The sequence below is a fragment of the Rhinopithecus roxellana genome, chromosome 6 (genome assembly GCF_007565055.1).
Source record: "Rhinopithecus roxellana isolate Shanxi Qingling chromosome 6, ASM756505v1, whole genome shotgun sequence".
Lineage (NCBI taxonomy): Eukaryota > Metazoa > Chordata > Mammalia > Primates > Cercopithecidae > Rhinopithecus > Rhinopithecus roxellana.
In genome coordinates this window covers 11391692-11418648 of record NC_044554.1, presented here as the reverse complement: position 1 = coordinate 11418648, position 26957 = coordinate 11391692, and the positions used below count along the sequence as shown (strand labels likewise).

General features: G+C 37.8%; 2 protein-coding genes across 8 annotated transcripts in view; one reads left to right on the top strand and one right to left on the bottom strand.

Annotated features, from left to right (window-relative positions):
• The window catches only part of COG5 (component of oligomeric golgi complex 5), a 366355-nt gene extending 354282 nt beyond the window's left edge, over positions 1–12073 (bottom strand). The window contains exons 1-3 of the mRNA XM_010382422.2: positions 11377–12073; positions 5884–6023; positions 2495–2552 (exon numbers count right to left, since the gene is read on the bottom strand). Of these exons, the coding sequence (XP_010380724.1) occupies positions 2495–2552; positions 5884–6023; positions 11377–11470 (292 nt within the window). The 5' untranslated portion in view covers positions 11471–12073. The remainder of the gene's footprint in view (positions 1–2494; positions 2553–5883; positions 6024–11376) is intronic.
• DUS4L (dihydrouridine synthase 4 like) lies at positions 11567–25491 on the top strand. 7 transcript variants are annotated; one of them, XM_010382419.2, is made up of 9 exons: positions 12067–12234; positions 12407–12479; positions 13276–13350; positions 14580–14716; positions 18703–18824; positions 21265–21382; positions 22737–22859; positions 23920–24146; positions 24860–25491. In XM_010382419.2, the coding sequence occupies exons 4-9, from the start codon at positions 14601–14603 to the stop codon at positions 25105–25107; spliced, it is 954 nt and encodes a 317-aa protein (XP_010380721.1). In that variant the 5' UTR covers positions 12067–12234; positions 12407–12479; positions 13276–13350; positions 14580–14600; the 3' UTR covers positions 25108–25491. The 7 variants fall into 7 exon arrangements, with proteins under 7 accessions (XP_030788172.1, XP_030788170.1, XP_010380719.1 ...); XM_030932312.1 differs by lacking the exons at positions 12067–12234; positions 13276–13350 and adding an exon at positions 11567–11768 and having other exon boundaries at positions 12410–12479; XM_030932310.1 differs by lacking the exons at positions 12067–12234; positions 13276–13350 and adding an exon at positions 11567–11768.
• The last annotated feature ends 1466 nt before the right edge of the window (positions 25492–26957 follow it).

The window sequence follows — 26957 nt, the reverse complement described above, 5'->3', positions numbered from 1 at the left end:
AGCTAACGTTTTATTTTTTATAGAGACAGAGTCTCATTATGTTGCCCAGGCTGCTCTTGAATTCCGGGATCAAGTGAACCTCCCACCCTGGCCTCTCAGAGTGCTGGGATTACAGGCGTGAGCCACTGCACCCTGGCCTACACTTCAATATTTTATGTTCAAATAATCTAGTGAATATTCTGAGATAATCATAGGAATAAAGTAGCCAACCTTTGTACTCTACACACTTGTACAAGAGATAATCATTCTAATTCAGTCTAGCAGTGTATTTCAAATATTTTAAACTTTGAAAATCATTCTGGGAAAAACAAGCACATTATAGAACCAGAACATATATTTAAAAACCACAGTGAGAAATATTTCTGTTGTGGTGATTCATCTAGACCTATACACACTCAATGTACTACCATGCCATCCTTATAAATAAAAAACTAGCATGTTTTAAAAATTGCCATTAAAGTATTACTTGCTCTCAGAAATGTATAAAAATATTATGAGATTTAAAAACATAATTAAAACTAGTGAGCTTCTGCACAACCAAAGAAACTATCAATAAACAGACGACCTACAGAACAGGTGAAAATGTTTGCAAACTATGCATCTGTCAAAGGTCAAATATCCAGAATTATAAGAAACTTAATTCAACAAGCAAAAACACAACTCCATTAAAAAGTGTGCAAAAGACAAAAAGAGACATTTCTCAAAATGTATGCACATGCAGGCAACACACACACGAAAAAAAATGCTCAACATCACCAATCCTCAGAGAAATGCAAATCAAAACCACAATGAGATACCATCTCACACCATTCAGAATGACTATTATTAAAAAGTCAAAAAACAACAGATGATGGTGAGGCTGTTGAGAAAAAGGAATGCTTATATGCTCTTGGTGGGAAGGTACAGCCACTGCGGAAAGAAGTTTGACAATTTCTCAAATAACTCAGAACTACTATTCGACCCAGCAATCCTGTTACTGGATATATATTCAAAAGAAAATAAATTGTTCCACCATAAAGACATGCACTCATATGTTCATCACAGCACTATTCACAATAACAAAGACATAGAATCAACCTAGGTGCCCATCCACAGTGAATTAGATTTTAAAAACATGGTACATATATACCATGGATACTACACAGCCATAAAAAAAGAATGAAGCCATGTCCTATACAGTTATATGGATAGAACTGAAAGTCATTATCCTAAGCAAATTAAGGCAGGAAGAGAAAAATCAAATACCGCACAGTCTCACTTATTAGTGGGAGCTAAACATTGGGTACTCATAGATCTGAAGATGACAATAGACAATAGGGACTACTAGAGGAGGGAGTACCTAACTGTTGGGTACTATGCACACTACCTGGGTGACAGGATCATTTGTACCCCAAACCTCAGCATTATGCAATATTCTCAGGTACAAACCTACACATATACACCCTGGATCTAAAATAAAAGTTGAAATGACTAAAAATAATAATAATTAATTTCCAGTACTAAGTCAATCAGTACTTAGAGCTTCTTAATTTTCCTAAGAACCTAGTCAGATATGTACCCCAGATTTCAAACAACAAACAACTATTTCCAAAAATATTAAGTTCTTCATCAGGGTATCTTAGAAATACTGTACATGCTGGGAATAAGTTAATATCTTTGGGCACATAAGAAATAGGGGGAAGCATTATAGAATATTGCATCACAGAAAACAATATCCTCTCTCAAGAATTTGATCAACATAGGGAAAAACTACTTATCTTTCTTTTGATGTACAATGATTAAAAATAGTAATCACAAGTAATAATGTAAAACACAATAGTAACATTTCATATTTATGAGATGTAGTTTAACTTAATCAAGAGGGAATGAAAAATTCATAGAAGATTTAGTCAAACAAAAATAAGCAGATTTGTAAAAATAAAAATCCAATTATTATTCGACTATACTTTCATTAAAAAGAGTTGCAGAAAAGGCTCCAAAAAAGGCAAAAATAAGAAAAAAATTCAAGCCTCCTTCCAGTACTACCCACTCTGGTACTGTTGATGTTTTTATTGTTTTAATTAACTAACACTTACAGGTGCACTAAATATGTGCAGGCATTGTTCTAAGTATCTTGCAAATTCATTTAATCCTCAGAATAATGCTATGTTAGTACATATTATACTCTTTTACAAATAGGAAAACTGAGGCAGACAAGGGTTAACTAACTTGCCCAAAGTCAAACACCTAGTAAGCAGTAAAACAAGGATCTGAACCCAAATCATTTAGCTCAGGGGCCAGCAAAGTTTTACTAAAGTTTTACTGAAACATAGCCACACACATTTGTTTTCATATTATCTGGCTACTTTCACTCTACAATGGCAGAGTTTAGTAGTTGCAACAGAGACTATGTGGCTGGCAAAGTCTAAAATACTTCCCATCCAAAGTAGCTTGCCAAAGCTTGCCAAGCCCTAGTCTAGTTCTACATAATCTCTAGCAGTTAATAGAAATATACCTTCCAACGACTCAATCCCAGTTGCTTGTGCCAGTAAATCTTCATGTCTTGCAACAACCTGAAAATCAAAAACAAATGATTAGCTTTTGCTCTGTTAGATATTTTTCCTTGTAACCACAATGTAGAATGGAAGGTCTCGCTTGGAGTAGAAATGAGGCAAATACAAATACCAAAGAAAAAAACACAGGTTTTTAAGGTGTGTCTGAGATGAGTTATAAGCAGGAACACACATACATTTACAGTTCAACACAGAGCAAGAGGAGTTAAAGCCTTTTCTTAGCACTGTCTTAGTCTGTTTGGACTACAAACACAAAATACCTTAGACTGGGTAATTTACAAACAGAAGAAATTTTTATTGCTCACAGTTCTAGGGGTTGGGAAGTCCAACAACAAGGCACTGGCAAATTCAGCATCTGGTGAGAACCCATTCCTCATAGATGGTACCTTGTATCTATCTTCACATGGTGGAAGGGGCAAACAAGCTTCCTCGGGCCTCTCTTAGAAGGGCACTAATCACCTCCCAGAGCCCCCAGCTCTTAATACTATCATATTGGAGATTAAGTTTCAACATATGAATGTTAGGGGAACACAAACATTCAGGTAAGCCCCTTGCTATCTTAATAAGATGCACAAGTGGAGTTGTGCCAAAAAATGTAAAAAACCAGCTCATTGTTGCCACACCATTACTATGTTTTCCCTTTAAAGAATATTTTCAAACATCAGGTTCTCTTTGTTCTTGAATTTGATTCAGCACCACCAAGGCCACATCCTACTCTGGAAAGATACAGCACTCAGTGCTCACCTATACCTGAACATCTCTCTGCTTCCAGTTTCCCAGTGTCACACACCCACAGCAAATCCTTTTCCCTATAGATGTTTGATACTTTTATGAAAATTAGGGCACTGCAGATGGCCAGAACAAAAAAACCAAGAAGGTTACAAGTTAAAGGCCACATGCAAGAGATTCCCAGAAACATCAAGAAATCATGCAAATCTTTAGAATAATGCAGGAATCCTTATTATTGTGTGCCTTTTATTCCAATGAATACGAAGTTTCATGTCTAGTTTGCTGACTGAAGTTCTTTATCACCAAAGATTAATTCACTGGAACCCCTAAATCCTCCACTTTGTCCTGTTTCAGATACCACTGTCATTCTGTCAAGTATCTTTCTCTCATATCTACTCAAAGTATTACTCTTGGTCATCTCAGTCTGTTACTTGTAAGGTTCCCAGAAGATGATCAAATTTTTCCTAGTGTACGGATACGGTCCTCAATATGTCCATCTTAACAAGACAAACTTTCTTAAAATTATCTATTCTCTTTTATCACTAGTAATACTTTGGTAAGGTTAAAAAGCCTGAAACTATAGTTTCATAGACTCCCTTGCAACCAATTAAATGATTTTTCCAAGACTTGTGGAAGACAAGAGAGAGGAAAGCTAGGCCAGGCACAGTGGCTCACATCTGTAATCCCAGCACTTTGTGAGGCCGAGATGGGTGACTCATTTGAGGTCAGGAGTTCGAGACCAGCCTGGCCAACATGGTGAAATCCTGTCTCTACTAAAAATACAAAAAAATTAGCCATGTGTGGTGGTGCACACGTGTAATCCCAGCTACTCATGAGGCTGAGGCACAAGAATCACTTGAACCCGGGAGACAGAGTTTGCAGTGAGCCAAGACTGCGCCACTGTACTCCAGCCTGGGTGACAGAGCAAGACTCTGTCTCAAAAAAAAAAAAAAAAAAAAAAAAAAGAGAAAGAGAGGAAAGCTTACTGTTTCAGCTAGTAATAAAGGTTCTGAGACCTGAGAATTTAGACACAATTAAGAGAACCACATTGACCACTCCAGTATTTAGTCATCAGGTATCTAGAAGCAGAATTTTAGCACTGGCATGGAAGGTAAGAACAGGTACTTCCAGGCCTCTATATAGCATCTGTGGTAGTTCCTTCAACTCAGTCCACTAGCTATTCACCCAACAATTTTATAAGTATCCAAACTCTCTGTATGAAGTGTCTTTCTTAGAGTGATTTCTAGTTCCTGCACTAAACCCTAAGAGTAAATCTTTTACAGTTTTAGACATCTCACTGATATAGACTACTGGGACTCCCAGACTTCCTCTACTTCACATCCTAGGCTACTATAACTTCTCTCTCTCTCTCTCTCTCTCTCTCTCTCTCTCTTTCTTTCTTTCTTTTTTGAGACGGAGTCTTGCTGTTGTTGCCCAGGCTTGAGTGCAATGGCACGATCTCGGCTCACTGCAAGCTCCACTTCCCAGGTTGAAGTGATTCTCCTGCCTCAGCCTCCCAAGTAGCTGGGATTACAGGCACCCGCCACCACGCCCAGTTAATTTCTGTATTTTTAGTAGAGATGGGGTAGTGCCTGTTGGCCAGGCTGGTCTGGAACTCCTGACCTCGTGATCCTCCCACCTTGGCCTCCCAAAGTGCTGGGGTTACAGGCATGAGCCACTGCGCCTGGCCTAAACGTGTTTTCTAAATATCTGTCAATAAAGATTGAAATCAAATTATATATAATCAGACTTTTAGAGTTAAAATGACCTTAGAAGTCATCCCAGTCCTATCTAAGCTACTGAAAGAAACTAAGACACAAAAAAGATCAAGTGGATATGTCTCAGGTTATACCAAAGCTATGTTTCCTGGTAAACGATTGATGTTTCATACATACGTTCATTCATTTAAATAGGTATTAAATACCTACTCCATCAAAGGCAACACTAGAAATTATACCATAAAATCGCCCTATAAAAATTACACAATTTTAGGAGAGGAAGGAATCTTCAAAGTTATCTACTACAGTCTCCTCTTCCTCTTGCTTATTCCAACCCATCTGATAGATTAAAAAAAAACAAACAAAAAAGCTAGACTCAAAAGACATTAAGTGAGATTAAAGTCAGTTAACAGCATAGCTAAAAGTAGGACCCGTCTCCTAACTTCTCATATTGTATCCTACTCAGAATAACATTTATCAACTTTCTGTAATTTCAGCAAATGCTACATTTTGTGCTTATAAAGTATGAATTGCCAATGTAACATCCCAATTTTTCTTATTCATATTGTTTTACTTCCAAAATTCCATTTTCTATTATCTTTATCGAACACATCCTATTTTTTGCCCATTAAATTAGTTGCACAGCAGTTAAGGTGGTGAACAGGAAGTATGAATGAAAGGCTTTGGTGAGGTGGTATATTAGTTTTTTGACAAACAAAAAGTGGTTTACAGAAAATTTCAAAAATTTACTTTGAAAAATAAGTCACACTGGTAAGTATGCACTTATTCATGTAAATATGCATTTGTGTTTAATAAGATTACAAAAATGCTAAATTATTACTTTAGGCTGAAAAATCCGTAGGGACCCTGAAAATCAGAATTACCTGTAAGTGTAGTTCTTTGTCCAACTGACTGATTCCTTGGGCAAGTTTTGCTAGTTGTTCAGCAATTACAGCTTGATGAATAGATTGAGAAGTATAAGTCTTTACATCAAAGTCTTCGTTTAAAAAGTCACTATAACACTCTGAATTGGGGAAAAAATAAGGAAAAGTCCTTAATTACCCTGTACTAAACCAGTTATTAAACAACAGAACAATTATAATCATAATTAACATCTTTTGATCCCATACTCTGAACTACTCCACTACACTGCTTAATGCTTACTTTTATCATGACGCAAAAAGAAGTATAACATTGAGAAAGAGATTAAAAACATAACTACTGGCCAGGCACAGTGGCTCATGCCTGTAATCCCAGCACTTTGGGAGGCTGGGGCGGGTGGATCACCTGAGGTCAGGTGTTCAAGACCAGCCTGTCCAACATGGTGAAACCCCGTCTCTACAAAAATACAAAAATTAGCTGGGCATGATGGCGGGTGCCTGTAATCCCAGCTACTCGGCAGGCTGAAGCAGAAGAATAGCTTGAACTCGGGAGACAGAGGTTGCAGTGAGCCAAGATCGTGCCATTGCACTCCAGCCTGGGTGACAGAGCGAGACTCCATCTCAAAAAAAACCAAAAAACAAAAAAAAATAACTACTAGCTATAACTATTAGTGCAAGACAACAAGATCATTGCCAGTGAAAAGACAACAGGAAAATTGGCTATATATATAAAATATTTATGGCCTCAGATATCTCTAGATCAATACACAAATACTGTTATAGCAAAGTGAATCTGGAATTTTAGTAACAATAGGAAATATAAATTTATAGGTATTACTGAAATTTAGGATTTACGGGTGAAATATGTTAACGGAAAGAAAAGCTGCTTAAAATAGGCCCGTAATAGACAGAAAACAGAAGTAATTCTAGATGTTAAAAAGATATCCCTCAATGCAGAAATCCACAAATCTATGGATGAAAGAAAAATTAAGAGAATTGAAAGTTAAAAATAGATACCCAGAAGGGAGCTCATGGTAACCATGTACCAAATCTCCTAATGATACAGTAGATACAATTAAAGCTGCCTTCAGAGAGATGATGAAACAAGCAAAATAGAGTACTTATAAGAAAACCTAAATTGTTTACATCCGCTATAATGTATGCTCCAAGAGGAAAAGAAGGTCTTTGTTTTGTTTGCTAACTCATCTTCAGTGTCTGAACAATACCAGACACACGGCAGGTTCCATGAATTAACAAATCTATACATCAGCTGATAGTATCATTCTGGTAACAACAACAAAAAGTAAAGTCTCACACTCTTGATTACTCTTAAAATGTAGTGGAATGAAAGAAGGAAACTGCTACTTTGGCTACTTTTAAGTCTGAGAACCACATTTCCTTCTAATTTGCCAAGTGCTTCTCAGAACTAAGAATCCTATCAGCCAGACAAATGAAAAAAGCCATTCCAAGCAAAGGGAAGGCTCAGCAGTGGCAAATGCCATGGCATATCTTGAGAAATAAGGGGAATACTGATTTCAGTGTGTCTAGATCGCAGCACGTGTATATTGGGCAGAAATGGTAAAGAATGACAGATGTGGTTCCAAAGATTGGAGGGCAGTTTGAAAAGAGGTTTGTAAGACATTCAAAATGTTTAACCATATCTCGTTTAACCCAAGAAACTGCACTATCAGCTTTATGTTCCAAAACAATAATCCTGGCAGCTGTATAGAGGATGATGGAAAAAGGATTAGTCACACAGCAATGTGCTGAAGTTGCCTCTTCCGGCTCTTGAGCACTGACTGTTACATTTTCAGGAATTCTGTGAGCCAGTTGACCTTTCACACAGATATCTTAAAATCTACGATGGTTAGAGTATTTACACCATGGCAATCAGCAAACACTACAAAATCAGGGCTTTTTCTATTTTCCCACAAAGCCAATTTACCCATACACCCAAGAAATACAACCACAGAGGCCAGTAAAGTACTATGTTAACAGCCTAAGTGACATAATGAAGGCCTGAATAAGACCTGAATAAGTGGCACTAAGAAAGTCAAAGTGACAAATTTGACAAATATTCACACTGCATAGGATGTAGGACTTACTGACAAGCTGAAAATGGGTGATTAGGTAAAACAAACAAGGATGATTCCCAAATTTCTTGATTAAGTAACTGATATAGGAAATTTAGTTTTACACTAAGTTAGACCACTAGACACTGAACACACAAAGATGAACATAAACCTCTGCCTCCAAAGAACTCATAATTTACAAGGGGAACAAGCACACATTTACCTAACAACACAGTAAACACAGATACAGAGACTACCAGGGGAAAAGATTAGGAGAGAATAGAAAAAGTGATTCCATTTCATTTTTTCATATGTAAAACTTGTACTATTTGTTCATATGTAGGTTTTCATGTGTATTATAGAACTGGCACTACTTGTTTACTATCAAAATAGAAATGTCCATACAGGTTATGGAACGGCATATCATAATAAAATTAAGATAGAAATGTCCAGTAGGCAGTTAAAAATACAGTTTTATAATTCAGAAGACAGGTACAGATCATACTGAAACCACAGAAAAGACCAGATGATTTAGGAAAAAGTTTTAGAATGCACAGAAAGGCAGGAAAATGAGGAAGATAGGAAAGTTGGGGGTGGAGAGAGAAAAATGAAAGCAATCAAAGAGACTAAAGAATGCTCAGGGAGAAAGAAAGAGAAACAAAAAAGAATGGCAAAAGCCAAAAGAAGGGATAAAGAAAGTAAGTAGTAGTAGTATCACAGAGCTTACAAAGATCAAACACAACAGGATGTGGCATCTGAGGGCTTACAGCCTTTAAAGAGATGAATTATATAATGCTTCTCTTTTATAGTTTCCTCATTTCCATAGGATGCATATAGGAAACACCTCACCAATTTTCATACTATGCATCTGTGCTCACCAAGCCTATCAATTCGATACTGTCATTAGCCAAATCCCTGATACAGTGAATCAAAGTTTCTGCTGGAAATGCTTACTTCCTCAGGAATGTTGGGGGTGGGAGGGGCAACAGAGACCGCTTAATTCAGAACTGAACTGACAAGTATCTACAGGAACCTGGAAAAGAGCACCTAGAGAATTAAGAATTTTTTAAAAGCACAGCACCCATAAACCACATGAGAAAAGTACTTCAAGAAAGGAATTAAATGCTATTACAAGTTAAAGGAAAGCACCGAAAAAGTGTCCATTTGTTGTATGTGCAAGAAAGTCATTGGAAACCTTGCAAAGTTATTTCAATGGCATAGATTGAGGGTGATTGAGTCCCTAGGAAACAGGAAGAAAAAATCCAGAGCAAAGTAGGAGGGACTATCCTTAGAAAGGGGCAGAGACTCGGCTGGGCATGGTGGCTCACTCCTGTAATCCCAGCACTTCGGGAGGCCAAGGCGGGCAGATCACGAGGTCAGGAGATCGAGACCATCCTGACTAATATGGTGAAACCCCGTCTCTACTAAAAAAATACAAAACATTAGCTGGGCATGGTGGCGGGCGCCTGTAACACAGCGATTCGGGAGGCTGAGGCAGGAGAATGGCGCGAACCCAGGAGGCGGAGCTTACAGTGAGCCGAGATCGCGCCACGGCGCTCTAGCCTGGGCTCTAGCCTGGGCGACAGAGCCAGACTCCGTCTCAAAAAAAAAAAAAAGAAAGAAAGAAAGGAGCAGAGACTCCACTTCTGTTGCAATTGAAAAGGCAAGGGGAAAAAGGTACAACGGATGGTTATAGGTTGAAGTTAAATTTATAGCTTTGATGGGCAAGAAATGGAGAAAGTTCACATCTGATGGCTCCTTTTTTTCTCCCCAGGGAAGCTGAAAGTCATTTGTTAAGCTTGAAGGAAAAGGTTTGAAAAGGATAAAGAATATTTAAATAATCACTGTGGAGAACGGCAGAGAACCAAGGAGGAAAATACAGAAGGCAGAAATGAAGACTATTTACCCTCCAAGAACTGACTACAATTCCTGAAATACATCCTACTGAAACATATATCCAGTGTTTGGACTGTATTGTCCCTTCCACTGTTCACCTGGGGAAGTACTATCTACAGTTTAAAACGTCTCCACTTAGTAAGCCTTTTCTGACATTTCCTAACCAGTTCCCAATCCCCAGTTATCATTCTCCTCTATATTAACGCTCTACTTTATACACAATCCAATTGCTATCTTACATCACTGTATTACAGCACCTACCTTTACAGCTCTACAAGATTATTTCCTCTACTAGATGGTGAACTACTTGAGGGCAAGAATTGCACATATATCAGGAGCAATTGCAAATATATCAGGGTCTGTGCCTTGTATCTTAATTTACATTCAGTTTAACCAAGTTTTAGACAGAGACCCTGACCTAGTTTCCAACACAAAATAGTTCAGAAAACATCATTGCTTTTGACAAAAGTACATACATTATCATGAGAAAGCATGTAATTCAGGATGACAATAAAATATTCAATAGTCAGAGAAAATAACAATTTAGAACTTTATTTCATTTATTACCCACTTTGGTCTTCAAATGTGTTCATGTGCTTCTAACTGCGACGATCACTTTTAAAAACATTCTGCACCTACTGTATGCAAGATACTGCTATTCACATTGTGGGATATTAAAAAAAAGTTCACCATACAGAAGAGATTTTAAAAAGTATACAAATGATTTTAGTACAAGGTAGAATGCGATGGCCACTAGAGAAAAAATTAAAAACACTTGAGAAGGGCTTTATTTTTATGCTTATAAATTTGAACTTTATTCTGAAGGATAAGAGATTCGGGACATGGTAACTGGATTGACACAACTGAATATGCTTTTCAAGTATACCTAACTTTTTTTATTTTGGGCAACTTCTCTCCAAACTGACTAGCAATAAATCTGACTGCTAGATTCCGTACAAATGGTTAATCTCAACCTGAACGAATGCCTCAAACCTTCCCCAACGTCTCACTGTGGATAACTGCCTCATAAAGGAGGGGGGGAAAAAACCGGCTGCGAGAGGGGTGACCTGTATAGTCCATTTGTTAAAGGAGTAGGCGTTACCAGTTCTACTTTAAAACAAGGCCCTACTTCCTCATGCGTCTGCCGTCTGTTCTAGAACTTACACTTTTGAAGAGCTCGAACGCTACACCCGTTCAAGAACTGCGGCAGCAGCCCGTGGCTGCAAACGCGGGCCACAGGGTTTGGTCTCCCTAAACTTCAGGGAAGCTGGAGCCATGGGGGGGTCGAGTTGAAATGAGGAGCAAACAGAAACCAGGTGTCCCCAAGACACCAGAAAAGAGGGAGCCAGTCCCAGAGGAAACAGATTGGCTAGAACAGTACCCAAGCCAGAGGGCCGGGCGGAGGGGAGTGGTCACGTTCAGACTGGAAAACTTTCTGCAAAGCAACGGGTTGGGTACACCTCGCTGTCCAGGTGCGGAGCAGCGCAGACCCCTAAACCCACGACCTGGTCAGACCCCGTCTCCTTACCGTCCTGCAGAAGTTCCCGGACTGTCGCTGCAGCCGCTCCAGAACCTCGAGCCCCGAGGCCAGCCACAACGACGCTACCGTCGCCACCTTCCATGTTGGCAGGTGCCGGGTTGATGTCGTCAGCGGCAGAACGGCCCCGCCCAGGTGGTGACGCAGAATCTCGGCGCCGCCCGCCCAACCAGCCCAGCCTGGCGAACTGAGTTACCCCGCGGCTGGGCTAATCCTGGCTAGGAGCTGCGTGGTTACTCGAGCAGTGGGCGCTCGGGGTCCGAGTGCTCTGCGCCCAGCGCACCGAGGGAGCCAAGGCCATCCGGCCGGCGCTTTCCTCTGTCTTTCGCAGCAGCTGTGGGTCGCGCCTCTTGGGCTGGCGTCGTGCCCGGGCCAAGGAGAAGGTGGGCACCGGAACGTGGCCGCAGCGCCTATCTGTGAAGCAAGTATTAAACCTCAGAACAGGGGCCGTGCGGCGTAAGGCAGGAGAGCAGAGCGGAGGTTTCAGGGAGCTTCGTTTGCCCTCCACACTCACAAGAGTCAGGCGTTAGTTGCTACACAGCTGTATCTGTCCCACCCCTTGACTGGCACTCCTGGGGTAATAAAAGCCCGCAGGAAATGCTTGGGAAGAAAAATTGCTGGGGATGAAGAGTGAAGAGAATTAGGGAGACTCGATGAAGAAGGAAGACTGAACCATAAAAGGACAAATAAAACTCACTGTCTCTACCCTCCTTCCTTCCATGAGACCTTTGACCTTTTGCCTTTTCTACCTCTTCCTCACTTTGAGCTACATGCCAGACTTTTTCTTAATTACAAACTGATAGATTGTCTATATCTCAACTAACGGTATTGAGGCTGTAAGAGCATCAGGTTGGTTCCCATTGTATCTTCTCAGCTAATACGTTCGCATTTTTTACCTAGATTTTTTTCTTCTAAGATAAATACTGATAAATTAACAGGGTCAATCAACCACAAGTATGCAAGAAAGTCTTAAGCTTCTTCGCAAAAAGAAACTGTAATATGACTTTTTCATTTTGTACAGTAGGTATGTATCCAGGAAACCAATTTTGTCCAGTTCCAGAGCTACGTGGTTTTCTACATTCTGTTTCAAAAAGGTGCTACTGCTTATCCTGTGCTTATCGCTGTTCTAAGTATTTCATAAATCTAAATGCATTTCATACTCATAACACCTCAGGTAAGCAAGTCTTATGCTACACTGCATTATGCTCTCTTTGTCTCAGAGGATTTTCCCTAGTATGTAAGATCTTAGTCATGATGGGAATAGGAGTGATTCATTCATTACTTGTGGATTAGGAATTATTTTTCCTTCCTTGACTTTATTCCCCCCAGTGGAAGATTTTAGAAGAGTGAATAATATTCATTCATAGAGTGAAAGTTTTGACCCCCCTACTCTGCATGCTCTCATGAGTTTACAAACATAAGACTCAATCCATATCCTAAAAGGAGCTAATAGGTAAGGCAGGAACCCATTTAAACAAACAATTGTACCAGGTGCTTTGGAATCTTTGGATTTACTTATTCCAGTAATTCCAAGCTTAGCTGCACATTGAAATCACCTGAAGAGCTTTAATAAAAACACTGATGCCTGCATCCTGAGCCCAGACATTTGGATTTAATTGGTCTAGGGTATGGCTTGGGCATCCTAATTCTTAAAAGCTCCCCAGTTCATTGTAGTATACAACTAAAGTTGAAAGCTACCGATTGTTTTGTTTTGTTTTGTTGAGTTGGGGTCTAGCTCTGTCACCCAGGCTGGAGTGCAGTGGCAGGATCATGGCTCACTGCAGCCTCAACCTTCTGGGCTCAAGGGATCCTCCTGCCTAAGCTTCTAGAGTAGCTGAGACCACAGGTGCTTGCTGCCACGCCCAGCTAATTTTTATAATTTTTTTTTAGAGATGGGAGTCTCACTATATTGCCCAAGCTGGTCTGGAACTCCTGCCTTGGCCTCCCAAAATGCTGAGTTTACAGGTGTGAGCCCAGCCCCCTGAAAGCTACTGATTTATTCTTTAAGCAAATAAATATTGAGGCCTTCTGTATGCCATTTACTATGACTGCAGGAGTGGATAAAAATGAAATAATTCTTGCTAAAATCACTAATGACCTTGTTGCCATTGCACCCTTTATTTTTGCCTTACTTTGATGTTTAAGATACCTATCCCCAACTTCCTTCATAATGGTCTCTCTCTTGGTTTCTGAGTATCACTCTTTAGGTTTATTCCTCCCAGCTCCAAAGTTCATCTTCAGTCTTTTTTGCTCTCCCCTTTTCCTCTGTTACTTAAATATTGGTGCTTCCAGCAGTTTCTTGCAAGACCCTGACATCCTTAAGTACTTTGGCTATTTTTAATTTCAACTCTTTGCCTAAAGGTTAAAGACTCTAAAGTTTGAGCAATTAGACCGTTCTAAAGTTGGCCCATATCCGATTCTTTTTTTTTTATTTTTTTCTGTTTCGTTTTTCCTTCATACATATCTGTTTCTAAATTACTAAGGCCAAAAACTGGAATATGAAAAGTAACCAACACTGTGAAATGGTAGGATTTTAAGTATAGCAAATATAAAACATTTATAAACTCCATAATTTCATCACTTGTACCTGTACCTCTTGGGGTATAAAAGTGATTTAGAATGCAATTGTAGAATTATAATTGAAATTTTCACTAGATAATATCACATTAAAATGTTTAAAAGTAATTAATGTTTGTTTATCTTCTGATTCACAGACAACAGGATTCAAGAATTACAATAAAAGCACCAGGATATCTTTTGAAACACTGACTAGAGTTGCTCTATTAATGCCATTTAACTTTCCTGAATAAAACAAGATATTTCCAAATGCTAGTCGAGTATTATATATAAAATAAACCAAATTTCTTGGCTTACCAATCCCAACAAAGTAGCATGTAAAAAATGTTTAAATAACCTGAAAACTTACAACATGGTAAACTAGGGAAAAAATATTGTTTTCTACATCTTGTTTTTGCACAACTATCTTGGGTAGTTTTCCACATCTATTTATCTTACAAATAGAGGCAGCATTCTATAGTGTCATATTGGATACTGTGAAAAGAAGCTATTAATAAAAAAATTTCCAAGCCCACAAGCCTGATAAAAAATACACGTTGTTGGCAGTTGAAATTGTTAGAATGGAATTAATATAGTGAAAGCATATTTTCTCTATACAAGCTTACTGTCTTTTTCAGATTTGAAACAAGTCTGTATTAATGAAGAGTGACTGCATGCAAACCACAATATGTCAAGAAAGAAAAAAAGATCCCATAGAAATGTTTCATTCTGGACAGCTGGTAAAAGTCTGTGCCCCAATGGTTCGATATTCAAAGTAAGTGTTGCTAAATGGTTAATGAACTAAGATGAAATTTCCCTTTTATGCTCTGACTTTTTAAAAGTACTGTAAGACCACCACCATATGGGAACTTCAAACTCCTAGCTTTGGAATCATGATTTAGAATTGAGTCATGATGCTACTACTTGCCTAGTATATATGTGATCCTGAGTAAACAACCTCTCTGAGCTGCACTTTTTATATCTATAAAAATGGTGGTGGTTGTAACTCCTACCTATAAGTATATAGTGTATACTAAATAGATATAAGTATTGATGTGTAGATTTTTATGTGAACTTAAGTCTTGGGACAAATAGTGCAATTACTGGGTCCTGAGGTAGTGGTGTGTTCAGTTTTCGAAGAAATATTTCTTCATATATTTTGCTCATCTTCTAATTGGATTGTTTGCTCTTTTACTATTGAGTTGTTTTTTTAAAAAAGTTTGTTATAAAATATACGTAACATAAAATTTACCTCTCAATCATTTTTAAGAATACAGTTCAGTAGTATTAATTACATTCACATTGTTGTGCATCTGATCTCTAAAACTCTTTTCATCTTAGAAGATGGAAATTCTATACACATTAAACTATAACTCCCCATTCCACTGTTCCCTACAGCAGCCCTTGGCAACCATTATTCTACTTTCTCCCTCTATGAATTTCACTACTCTAGGTACCTCATATAAGTCTTACATGTATTTGTTCAAAACTGGATTTATTTTGCTAATATTTTAGGCAGCATAACATCCTCAAGGTTCATTCATGTTGTAGCATATATCAGACTATTGTTCCTTTTAAGGCTGAATAATATTCCATTTTATGTATATTTTGTTTATCCATTCATCTGTTGATATCTATTCATATATTGATAGAACACAAGATAACTTCCACCTTTTGGCTATTGCAAACAATACTTTCATGAACTATGGGTGTACAAATACCCATATACAAGTACCCATGGTTCATAACAGGTCTCTGAAACTCTGCTTTCAATTCTTTTTTGACTGTGTACCCAGAAGTAGAATTGCTGGATCATATGGTGATTCTATGTTTGATTTTTTGAGCAGCTACTATACTGCTTTCTATAGCAACTGCACCATGTTACCTTACCAGCAGCAGTGAACAAGAGTTTTAATTTCTCTACATCCTCATCAACACTTGTTATATTCTGGGAGTTTTGTTTTTTTTATTGTTATAATCATCCTAATGGGTATGAAGTGGTATCTCATTGCAGTTTTAATTTGCATTTCCCTAATGATTAATGATGCTGAACATCTTTTTGTGTGTTTATTGGCCATTTGTATGTTGTCTTTGTATAAGTATCTATTCAAGTGCTTTTATCCATATGTTTTCTTGTTTTCTATTGAGTGCTGAGAGTTATTTATATACTCTAGATATATATTCTGCTTTGTCAGATATGTGATTTGCACATATTTTCTCCCTGTATATGGCTTGTCTTTTCATGCTCTTAACAGGATCATTTGCAGAACAAAAGTTTCATTTTAATGAAGTCTAACTTACCAATTTTTCCTTTTGTAAATTGGTGCTTTTGATGTCAAGTGTAAGAAACCTTTATGTAGCTCCAGATCCTGAATATTTTTCTCCTCAGTTTTTTTCCCTAAAAGTTTTATAGTTTTATGTTTTGCATTTAAGTCCATGATCAATTTTGCATTAACTTTTACGTAAGTGTGAGGCTTAGGTTAGGTTGCCTATGGGTGTCCAATTACTCCAGCACCATTTTTGAAAGGCTGTGGGCCAGGCAAGGTGGCTCACGCCATCAAATCCTTATCCCAGCACTTTGGGAGGCCGAGGTGGGCAGATCATTTGAGGTCAGGAGTTCTAGACCAGCCTGTCCAACATGGTGAAACCCCATCTCTACTAAATACAAAAATTAGTCAGCATGGTGGTGCATGCCAATAGTCCCAGCTGCTGGGAGGCTGAAACAGGAAAATCGCTTGAGCCTGGGAGGTGAAGGTTGCAGTGAGCCAAGATCGCGCCATTGCACTCCAGCCTGGGCAACAAGAGTAAAACTCCATCTCAAAAAAAATAATAAAAAAAAGAAAGGCTATCTCTCCTCTATTTAATTATTTGCTTCTTCATGAGAAATCAGCATTTTCTATTTTGTTCCATTGATCTTGTATCTTTTTCCCTGCCAATACCACAGTTTTACTATATAGCTCTATAATATGTCTTGAAATCAGGTAGACTGGTTCTTCCCAATTTATTTACTTTTTCAAAATTGTTTTAGCTATTCTAGTTCCCTTGCTTTACAAATAAATTTTAGAATGACCTTGTCTATCTCTGCAAAAAACCTTGCTGGAATTTTCATAAGACCTGTGTGAAACCTATACCTCAACTTGGGAAGAACTGACTTTCTTACTGTGTTGAGTCTCCCAATCCATGAACACAATATGTCTTTCCATTGATTGAGATTTTCTTTGATTTCTATCAACAGTTTTGTGTAGTTTTCAGGTTACAAGTTCTGTACATGTTTATAAGACACCTGGGTTTGTTTTGAGCATGTTTGTAAATAGAATTTTTAATTTTTGGTGTTCACATGTTTATTGCTAGCACATAGAAATAGATTTTTGTATGTTGATCTTATATCCTGAAAACTTGCTAAACTCACTTCTTGGTTCTAGTTTTTTTGTAAATTCCTTCAGAGTCTATATAGACAACCATGTCATCTGCAAATAAGGACAGTTGGATTTCTTCCTTTTGATCATGTACCTTTTGTTCTTTATCATGCCTTATTGCACTGACTAAAAGTTTCAGTGCTGTGTTGAATAAGGGTGATAAGAGCAGACTTCCTTACCTTGTTCCTGTCTAAGGCAAAAATGTTCTGTAGGAATTTTATGGATGCACTTTATCAAACTGAGGAAGGTTCCCTCTACTTCTGGTTTTCTAGAGTTAGCTTTTTTTTTAGTACGTATGGGTATTTTGTCAAATGCCTTTTCTGCATCTACATGATCATGTGCTTTTTATTATTTAGCCTGTTAATATGATGGATTAATTGATTTTGACTATTGAACATTCTGTTTTAACCGGCTTTTTCTGACAACACTCCAGCAAGGAATGATTAGGGGAGTGGTGCCACCTCATTACTATCTGATAGAAGTCCAAGTTCTTCACTTGGCCTCCTTCGACATCTGGTAGGTGAGGAGCTCCTCATTACTGCTGGACAGGGATGATAGTTACAGTTCCCCATGGTGAGGGTAGCCTCATATATGCTGGGCAATAATGAAAGTCCTGGCTCTCCACTATGCCTCCTCTGATACCACACCAAGCAGTGAGGAAGAGGAGTGCTTCATTACTGCTGGCAGGCATGAAAGTCCAGGCTCCCCTTGTGGCCTCCACTGATACCACTGGGCTGGGAGTGACCTCACTGGCCACCAGAGATGAAAGTTTCAAATCCTTACCTGGCCTTCTCGGACATCATCTCAGTAGAATGTTGGAGCACCTTGTTAACAGCCTTTGGAGGGTAGAAGTCTAGGATTCCCACTTGGCCTTTGCTAATGGAGATAAAGCCATAGCTTTTTCTACAGTATTTGGCTGGAGTAGAACTGTCTAAGAGATTTCTGTCTTACTAGGTCAGACAGAACATTTTCCTGGTCCCTTGGTTAGAGAAGGCTTTTGTTGGGGCTGGTTTTGTCTGCATCCATTGTTGTTTCCAGTTGGCCAGCTTCTTCAAGTCTAGGATATTTGAGACAAAAATAAAATCCAGAGAACTCACCACCCTGTCATTCCTCAGGTCCTGAGGTCACTAGCCTGTCTGGCCATCTTTTCTTCACCTTTCAAAATTTTCTTGTGTTTGTTTTGTATATAATATCCAGGGTTTTTAGTAATACTTAGCAGGAATAATAGGGAAAAGTATCCTCCATCTCCCCGTAGGTAGAACTTTCTCTGATAAATATTTAACAATGCACTAAAATATGTTTGTGGTGTTTCTAAATGCATAATTAAGGTTTTATATGCTCACAGGTTGGCTTTTAGGACACTAGTAAGAAAATACAGTTGTGATCTGTGTTATACACCAATGATAGTTGCCGCTGATTTTGTCAAATCTATAAAAGCCAGAGACAGTGAATTTACCACAAACCAAGGTATGTGAAACCAAGTGTACTGACTTTGTAAAACTTTTTAAATTTGTTTACAAACTCAACTATCTTGTCTAATCAGAAACAACACAATTTAGAGATTTTATATGAAAAAGTTTTAGTTCTTTAGTGTTTTTAATAAGTATTTTTTACCTGTTATTACTGAAAGCCTTGTAAACTATCAGTGTATATACCAAAGCATTAAGGCCACTTTGAAACCCTCTCCTCTCACTAGGGCTATTAGAGTAGATGCCTGTCACACTGCCTCTAGTCTTGTACCATTCCAAACTATCCTCCAAGTGACCTATTGAAAATGTAAATTTTCCTCTCATTGTTCACAAGGTGTGATCCCCAGACCAGCAGCATCAGTATTATCTGGAAACTTGTTAGAAAGGGAGATTTACAGGTATACTAAATCAGAAATTCTGGATATGTGGTCCAGCAATCTGTGTTTTGAAAAGCTTTCCAGGTAATTCTGAGCTTGTTAAAGGTTGAGAGCTACTGGCTTAAAGACTAAAATTTCAGCACCTGAGGATAATATACAGTTTTTCATAATCTGACCTCTAAATATATCTTCTGCAGCCTCATCTTCCTTCAGTTTCTCCCCACGCCCACTGACTTTATCCTTCAAAATTCCTAAGTTATTTTAAGTCCTTGAACATACCCTGTCTTCTCACACCAGACCCCTCTCTCTCTCTTGCAAACTGTAGTTTATGTTTCTTCATTCAGGTCTCAATATTTGTAGCCATGAATCTTTTTTTTTTTTTTTTTTTTTGATCATCCTCTACTCATGTCCTCCCTGCTAAGCACAGGCTCTTATGTTGCACTTAATTCTACTGCATTATGATTTTCTCTTTATATGCCTATTTCTCCCATTAGGTTCGGCCTCCTTGAGGGCTGTAGCTGTAGAAATAGCTTGATTTGTATCCTTAGCATCTGGTACAGTGTTGGAAATATATTAGACCAATAAATGGTTGTTAAATTGAAATTCTGTAACTCTCTTGAGCAACAAAAGAGAAAGCACCTTACATCTCCATAAAGAATAAAGCAAATTTCCCTGAACCATCATAATCCTATAAATCAGTGGATTGCCATAGGAATCTTGAATCAGTGCAACTAGGATGATGCCAAGAAATCTGCATTTTTATAAACACCCAGTGATTCTCGTACAAGTATTCCTCAAAAGAAATGTTGAAATACATCTAAAAAGAGTTCATAACACTGATCCAAGGATAAGAAAAATATGTTCTTTAAAACCTAGGAAGCTTTAATACATTTGGCTGTATTAAAATTTAAACCTTTGGGCCAGACGCCGTGGCTCATTCTTGTAATCTTAGCACTTTGGGAGGCCAAGGTGGGTGGATCACCTGAGGTCAGGCGTTCAAGACCAGCCTGACCAACATGGTGAAACCCTGTCTCTACTGAAAATACAAAAATTGGCTGGCTTTAGTGGCAGGCGGCTGTACTCCTAGCTACTTGGGAGGCTGAGCCGGAGAATCACTTGAACCTGGGACACAGAGGTTGCAGTGAGCTGAGATTGTGCCACTGCACTCTAGCCTGGGCGACAGAGAGAGACACTGTCTCAAAAAAAAAAAAAAAAAATTTAGACCTTTATATATAAGAGCACAAATATGCTCAAAGACAAAAAACTGAGAATATTTATAACACATGATAGATAGCAATACTAATTTGTTTTATAAAAAAATTACAAATAAAAGGAATGACTAATGGAAAAACTATATATAGAAAAATGTAAAGAATATGAAAAGAGCTCACTAATTAGAATATTCAAATGTTAGATATACACTGTATGATAAGTTGTGAGGAAACAAGAACTTTTATCCATATTGGTGTGTGTATATATTGGTAAACTCTTGGAGGATAATTCTGTAATACCTATCACAATGTTGTATGCTAAATGCCTATTAACAATTCTACTCCTAAGAATTTACCCTATGAATATACTCAGAGCATATGAAACAGTCTAAAAATATATTCTATGGTCCATGCATACAGCGGAATATCCCACTATAAAGAAGAAAATAGAACTGAGTACATCTCCCAGATATATCAGGAAAGAAAGGAACAGTAGGCATAGTGGTATTTATAGAATGTTCACACTTGTTTAAATTTTACAGGTATACAAAAAAATTGTTCTGGAATGCAGGTAAACTAATTCTCACCTTTGGGAAGAGGGTCTATTTTGTCAAAAGTGTTAGAATTGTTTTCATTTATCAAATTTTGTACTGTTTGAATTTTTTACTGAGTGTAAATTGCTTTTAATTTAAAATATTTTAAATTGTTTAATGTTATATTATTTGGACAGATGCTTCTTAGGCTAAAAATCGTTATTGCTCTTTTATCCTGTACAAACATTAAAGTTTGGTGTGTGTGTGTGCAGGGTTTTTTCCTGTGAATTTTAATGTTGAGCTATTCATTTTGTCAGGTGATTGCCCATTGATTGTTCAGTTTGCTGCTAACGATGCAAGACTTTTATCTGATGCTGCTCGTATAGTCTGTCCTTATGCGAATGGAATAGACATTAACTGTGGTTGCCCTCAGAGGTAAAGCTCAAAGAAGTTGGAAGAATTTTCCAAAAGATTACAAAAAAAACTATGTGTGAACATGGTAAAATATCTTTCTAGTTTTCCAAAACTTAAAATAGAGTTACAGCCCCGGGGCTCAAAACAAGAAGGAAGAAAATATAGGGAAATGTAATTTAGGAACATAAATTCAAAGGTCTTTTCTGATGACTGAAATGATGTATAGACAGGTGTTTTGTCTCCCCTCACCAATAGAATTTTTATGTGGCTGTGCCTTGAATCTCATCCATAAGTAGTTATATGAGAATCTAATGTTTACGGCAATCCCTAAAATGTATTTTTACTGTCACGTCAGATATGCTTGCTCTGAAAACAGATTGTTTGACTTAGGAAATCACCACATATTTTCTCCCTAATTAGTTCCCCTTATAAAAATACCTTATTATAATCACCTTTTCTTTCTATACCATAGTTATTTGGTTGGGTTTAAGTAACTGGGTGTTGATAGGATGTACTTAATTTGACAATAATTTTTTTTTTTTTTTTTTTTTTTGAGACGGAGTTTCCCAAATTGGAGTGCAGTGGTGCCGTCTGAGCTCACCACAACCACCGCCTCCCAGTTTCAAGCGATTCTCCTGCCTCAGCCTCCCGAGTAGCTGGGATTACAGGCATGCGCCACCATGCCCGGCTAATTTTGTATTTTTAGTAGAGACGGGTTTCTCTGTGTTGGTCAGGCTGGTCGTGAACTCCCAACCTCAGGTGATCTACCCGCTTCAGCCTCCCAAAGTCCTGGGATTACAGACCTGAGCCACCGCACCTGGCCTGACAATAATAGTTCTGCTGTACTGGCACTGTAGTAGATTATCAGTAATTCAAATTGTGTCCACAGAATAAAAGCAAAGTTGTTAAGTATAGCGTAATCCAAATTAGATGAGACATATTTGTATACTCATTAGGAGAGTTAAATAAGCTGTTTAGTGGTATTGGAATGCTGTAAGCCAAAACTATCTTTCTACTATTGAGACTAATAAAACCTCGTTAGGCACAATAAACATCAAATTTGGAATTTTTGAAATCTGAAGTCATTGCAATTAATTACTTGAAATATTTAAACCTGTTTTGGTTGAATGACTTTTAACTTAATATTCTCACTTGCCAATGAAAACCATTTCTCCTGAGTACTTTTTGATCTGGGAACATGTTTTCCTAATCTCATATTGATCCACTTAGAAATGTTGAACCTATGAATTTTTAAAATCTGCTTCTATTCCAGATCACTAGAGAAATGGATGCACTTATATTTCAGTGCTTTCAGAATTTTGTCTTCTCTTCCAGTTATTTAGAATTCACTTGTTCATATGTTTGCTTTACAAAGGTGGGCAATGGCAGAAGGTTATGGGGCTTGCTTAATAAACAAGCCAGAGCTTGTTCGAGATATGGTGAAACAAGTAAGAAATCAAGTGGAAACCCCTGGATTTTCAGTTTCTATTAAAATAAGGTAAAGACAATATTTCAATCTATTGATACAATCATCCGTTACTTAGGAAATAAAAGATTATTCCTTTTGTCTGATGCTGTTAGGAGTGTCTATCCTAAATAAATTGGCAGCTTGTGTATGGAAGTGTTGAAAATAAGACATTTAGTAAAAGAATATATACCATAATTTTCATGTATAGTCCTGAAAAACTTCCTCTTTGTACTTTTAACAAAAGTTAAAGCCTCCCTTTATTGTAAGTTTCACCAAACTTTCAACTTTAGCTATGTAGTATTTAATGTTAAGAAACATTACTGGTGCCAAGTATAGAAAACAGGAAAAATATGTTTGCACTAAAATTTCACAATGAAAAGAAAATAAACCAGGAATCAGTTTTTCCGTGACAGGTTGAAAACATTTCTTTTTTTGAGACAGAGTCTCACCCTGTTGCCCAGGCTGGAGTGTAATGGCACGATCTTGGCTCACTGCAACCCCTGCCTCCCAGGTTCAAGCAATTCTCATGCCTCAGCCTCTCAAGTAGTTGGGATTACAGGTGTGTGTCACCACACCTCGCTAATTTTTGTATTTTTTAGTAGAAACAAGGTTTCCCCATGTTGGCCAGGCCAGTCTGGAGCTCCTGGCCTCAAGTGATCCGCCTGCCTCAGCCTCTCAAAGTGCTGGGATTACAGGAGTGAGCCGCCGTGCCCAGCCTGAAAACATATTTCAAGATAAAGTATTATGTTCTCCCACTTGGGGATGGGGGCATGCACAGCAAATATTAAGGTTTAAATTAATCTGTGACAGTACTTTCATGGCTCTTTGATTTATCAAAGCCAAAGCATAGAAGCACTAGGTCTAAGATAAAACTTGTTTTTTGTCCTTTGTTGTCAGTAGTGAAATAGCTAAATTTGAGGTCTTGGATAGGAACTGATCCCTGAAGAAAACCTTGCTGATAATGACATATAGTAATAATATGATATAACAAAGCTAACTAATTTAGTAGATGAAATATCATTTTAGTCAGTTAATGTTAGCATTAAGATTTGTGTGCTGTGAACAGATAAATGTAATTTTGGAATTGTAGGATCCATGATGACCTTAAAAGAACTGTAGATCTTTGTCGAAAGGCTGAAGCAATAGGAGTTTCCTGGATTACAGTCCATGGAAGAACTGCTGAAGAAAGACATCAGCCAGTGCACTATGATTCCATTAAAATAATTAAGGAAAATATGTCTATACCTGTGATTGCTAATGGAGACATCAGAAGCTTAAAGGAAGCAGAAAATGTGTGGCAGATTACTGGGACAGATGGTAAGAAATAAATACTTGGGTTCTTTTAATTGGGAAGAAATGAGAGTGGGGAAGTAATGTTGATTTTCATTTGTTTTGTTTAACATTAAGCCATATTTTCCCATTGTACTGTTTTAAGCTAAGCAATTTTTAAAATGATGTTAAGTTTTCTACCTGGAAAAACATGGATTATCTTAACTGGGATAAATTAATTCAGTTACTTTTCTGATGCCATCATATCTAGTGACCAGTGAAGAATTTTCTAGATATCCTACTAGTAAAATAAAGCACCTAGAAATGAGAGTAAGTGGACTCGAGAATGATAAGAGCTAAAAGAACCCCAGAACTGCTGTGTAGTTTCATTATTCCCTTAAATTATTGGCATGCCAAGCCCTGTGATTGCTAGATGGGAAAATATAGATAAACTGAACTTTAAGCAGCCCAATTTATGACAGTCTAGATTTACCCTAAAGAAAAACTAAAGACTAATTGTTTAATGTAGAAATCTTTAAAAAAATAAAGATTTCTATAAGTACATTTAAACTTTCCTGGTTTACAAAAGGTACCAAAATTAATTCTTTTGTAATTGAATTAAACATACTAATGTAATAAAGGCATCACAAAACCTTGGTGATAATACTTTTTAAAAAAAAATTCTGTTTGCTTCATTGAGCTTGAACTAATAACCAGGGGTTCTTAATGTATGGACAAATATGGTGTGCTTTAATTTGTAGGTGTGATGGTTGCAAGAGGACTCTTAGCAAACCCGGCCATGTTTGCTGGATATGAGGAAACCCCACTGAAATGCATCTGGGACTGGGTTGACATTGCTCTTGAACTCGGGACTCCTTACATGTGTTTCCATCAACATTTAATGTACATGATGGAAAAGATAACTTCAAGGCAGGAAAAAAGGGTATTTAATGCTCTGTCAAGCACGTCAGCAATCATAGATTACCTTACAGACCATTATGGCATTTGACTAGACTTCCCAAATAATTTTAATATATACTTTTAAACCCACAATGAAACCACAGAAGGTCAGATTTTGTACCTTAAACTAGTAGCTCCCAAATTTTAGTATAAAAACAATCCCTGGGAGCATTTTTTAACAATCAGTCATAGACCCCACCCTCAGAGATTCTGATTCGGTAGATCTGGGGTAGACCCAGAAATATACAGTTTAAAGAAAACTCCCGGTGGTTGAGACATCCTGATCATCCTAGGCAAACATTGACAAATACTGCTCTGAATACTGTTATATAGATATTAGGGGAATGGGTAGAGTGGGAATTTTTTCCTAAAGGAATCATGTTTTATCATGTTTTTAACATTTTAAAATAAAATTTATTTCAATACTAAGAAAGTATGGCTCATAGTATCTATAAGTTAACAAGAAGTATGCAGGTGCAAAAAAGTGGTGGAACAAATACCAACATCCATCGAAAATGAAAAAGAACAGGAAATTCTGAATCGAATTGCACTCAGAACTTATATTAAAAATTCCAATTGGTTAATGACATTAAATTTGGTACATTTCAAAACTTCTAGATCCTCCAAAGATTAAAAGCTTAATAAATAATACCTGCTACCTAAAAAGATAAAATTAACTGCAATCTACCATATCTTAAGTATCAGAAATTTGATAGCCAAGCTGGAGATGATTATATATTTGAAATGTTTCCTAGAGAATAGTAACCAGGTTTTGTTTTTAATTTTAAAGCCTAATTTTCATACTCTCTGTTTAATGATATTACTTTTATGCCTCTCAGCAGTTGATTGTAACTTTAAAGTCACATGGTTTGGGAGTGTTATTAATAGATTTTGTTATCGGTTGGCATGCACTGCAAGAATTAAGTATCTCAGACTGAAATAAAACAGTTCATAATTAAAGTATTATTTATTTTGCCAACATGAAAACTGTTATAAGGAAACAATTATGTAAAACTGTTTAATTCACGTTTGGGAATATTGAATGAATCCATTTTAACGTAAGCACTGTGGTGCCATGTTTTTTCTCAGTACATTCTGTTTTCACTTTTCAGTTAATGCATTTTTTTTTTAAAGATAACTGGCTTTTTCATTTTCTATGAATACTGTACAAAATAGGGAGGTATGGTCAGAACTCTGAATTGAATTACCCTAGTGTTGTGAGCACAGCATCATCACTAGAGTAATGTGCTCGGTGTTTGGAAGGAACCAGTGTGGAAGTTCTAACACTTTGATTAAAAGTAACTTCCTGGCCAGGCGCGGTGGCTCACGCCTGTAATCCCAGCACTTTGGGAGGACAAGGCTGGCAGATCACGAGGTCAGGAGATGGAGACCATCCTGGATAACATGGTGAAACCCCGTCTCTACTAAAAATACAAAAAATTAGCGGGCGTGGTGGCGGGCACCTGTAGTCCCAGCTACTCAGGAGACTGAGGCAGGAGAATGGTGTGAACCTGGGAGGTGAAGCTTGCAGTGAGCCAAGATTGCACCACTGCACTCCAGCCTGGGTGGCAGAGGAAGACTGGTCTCAAAAAAAGAAAAAAAAGTAACTTCCTGGCTGGGCGCAGTGGCTCACACCTGTAATCCCAACAGTTTGGGAGGCCAAGGCAGACAGATCACTTGAGTCCAGGAGTTCCAGACCAGCCTGGCCAACATGGTGAAACCCTCTCTCTACTAAAAATGCAACAATTAGCTAGGCATGGTGGTAGGCGTCTGTAATCCCAGCCACTCAGGAGACTGGGGCCAGAGAATCGCTGGAACCTGGGAGGCAGAGGCTACAGTGAGCCAAGATCGCACCGTCACAATACAACCTGGGTGACAGACAGAGGGAGACTCCATCTC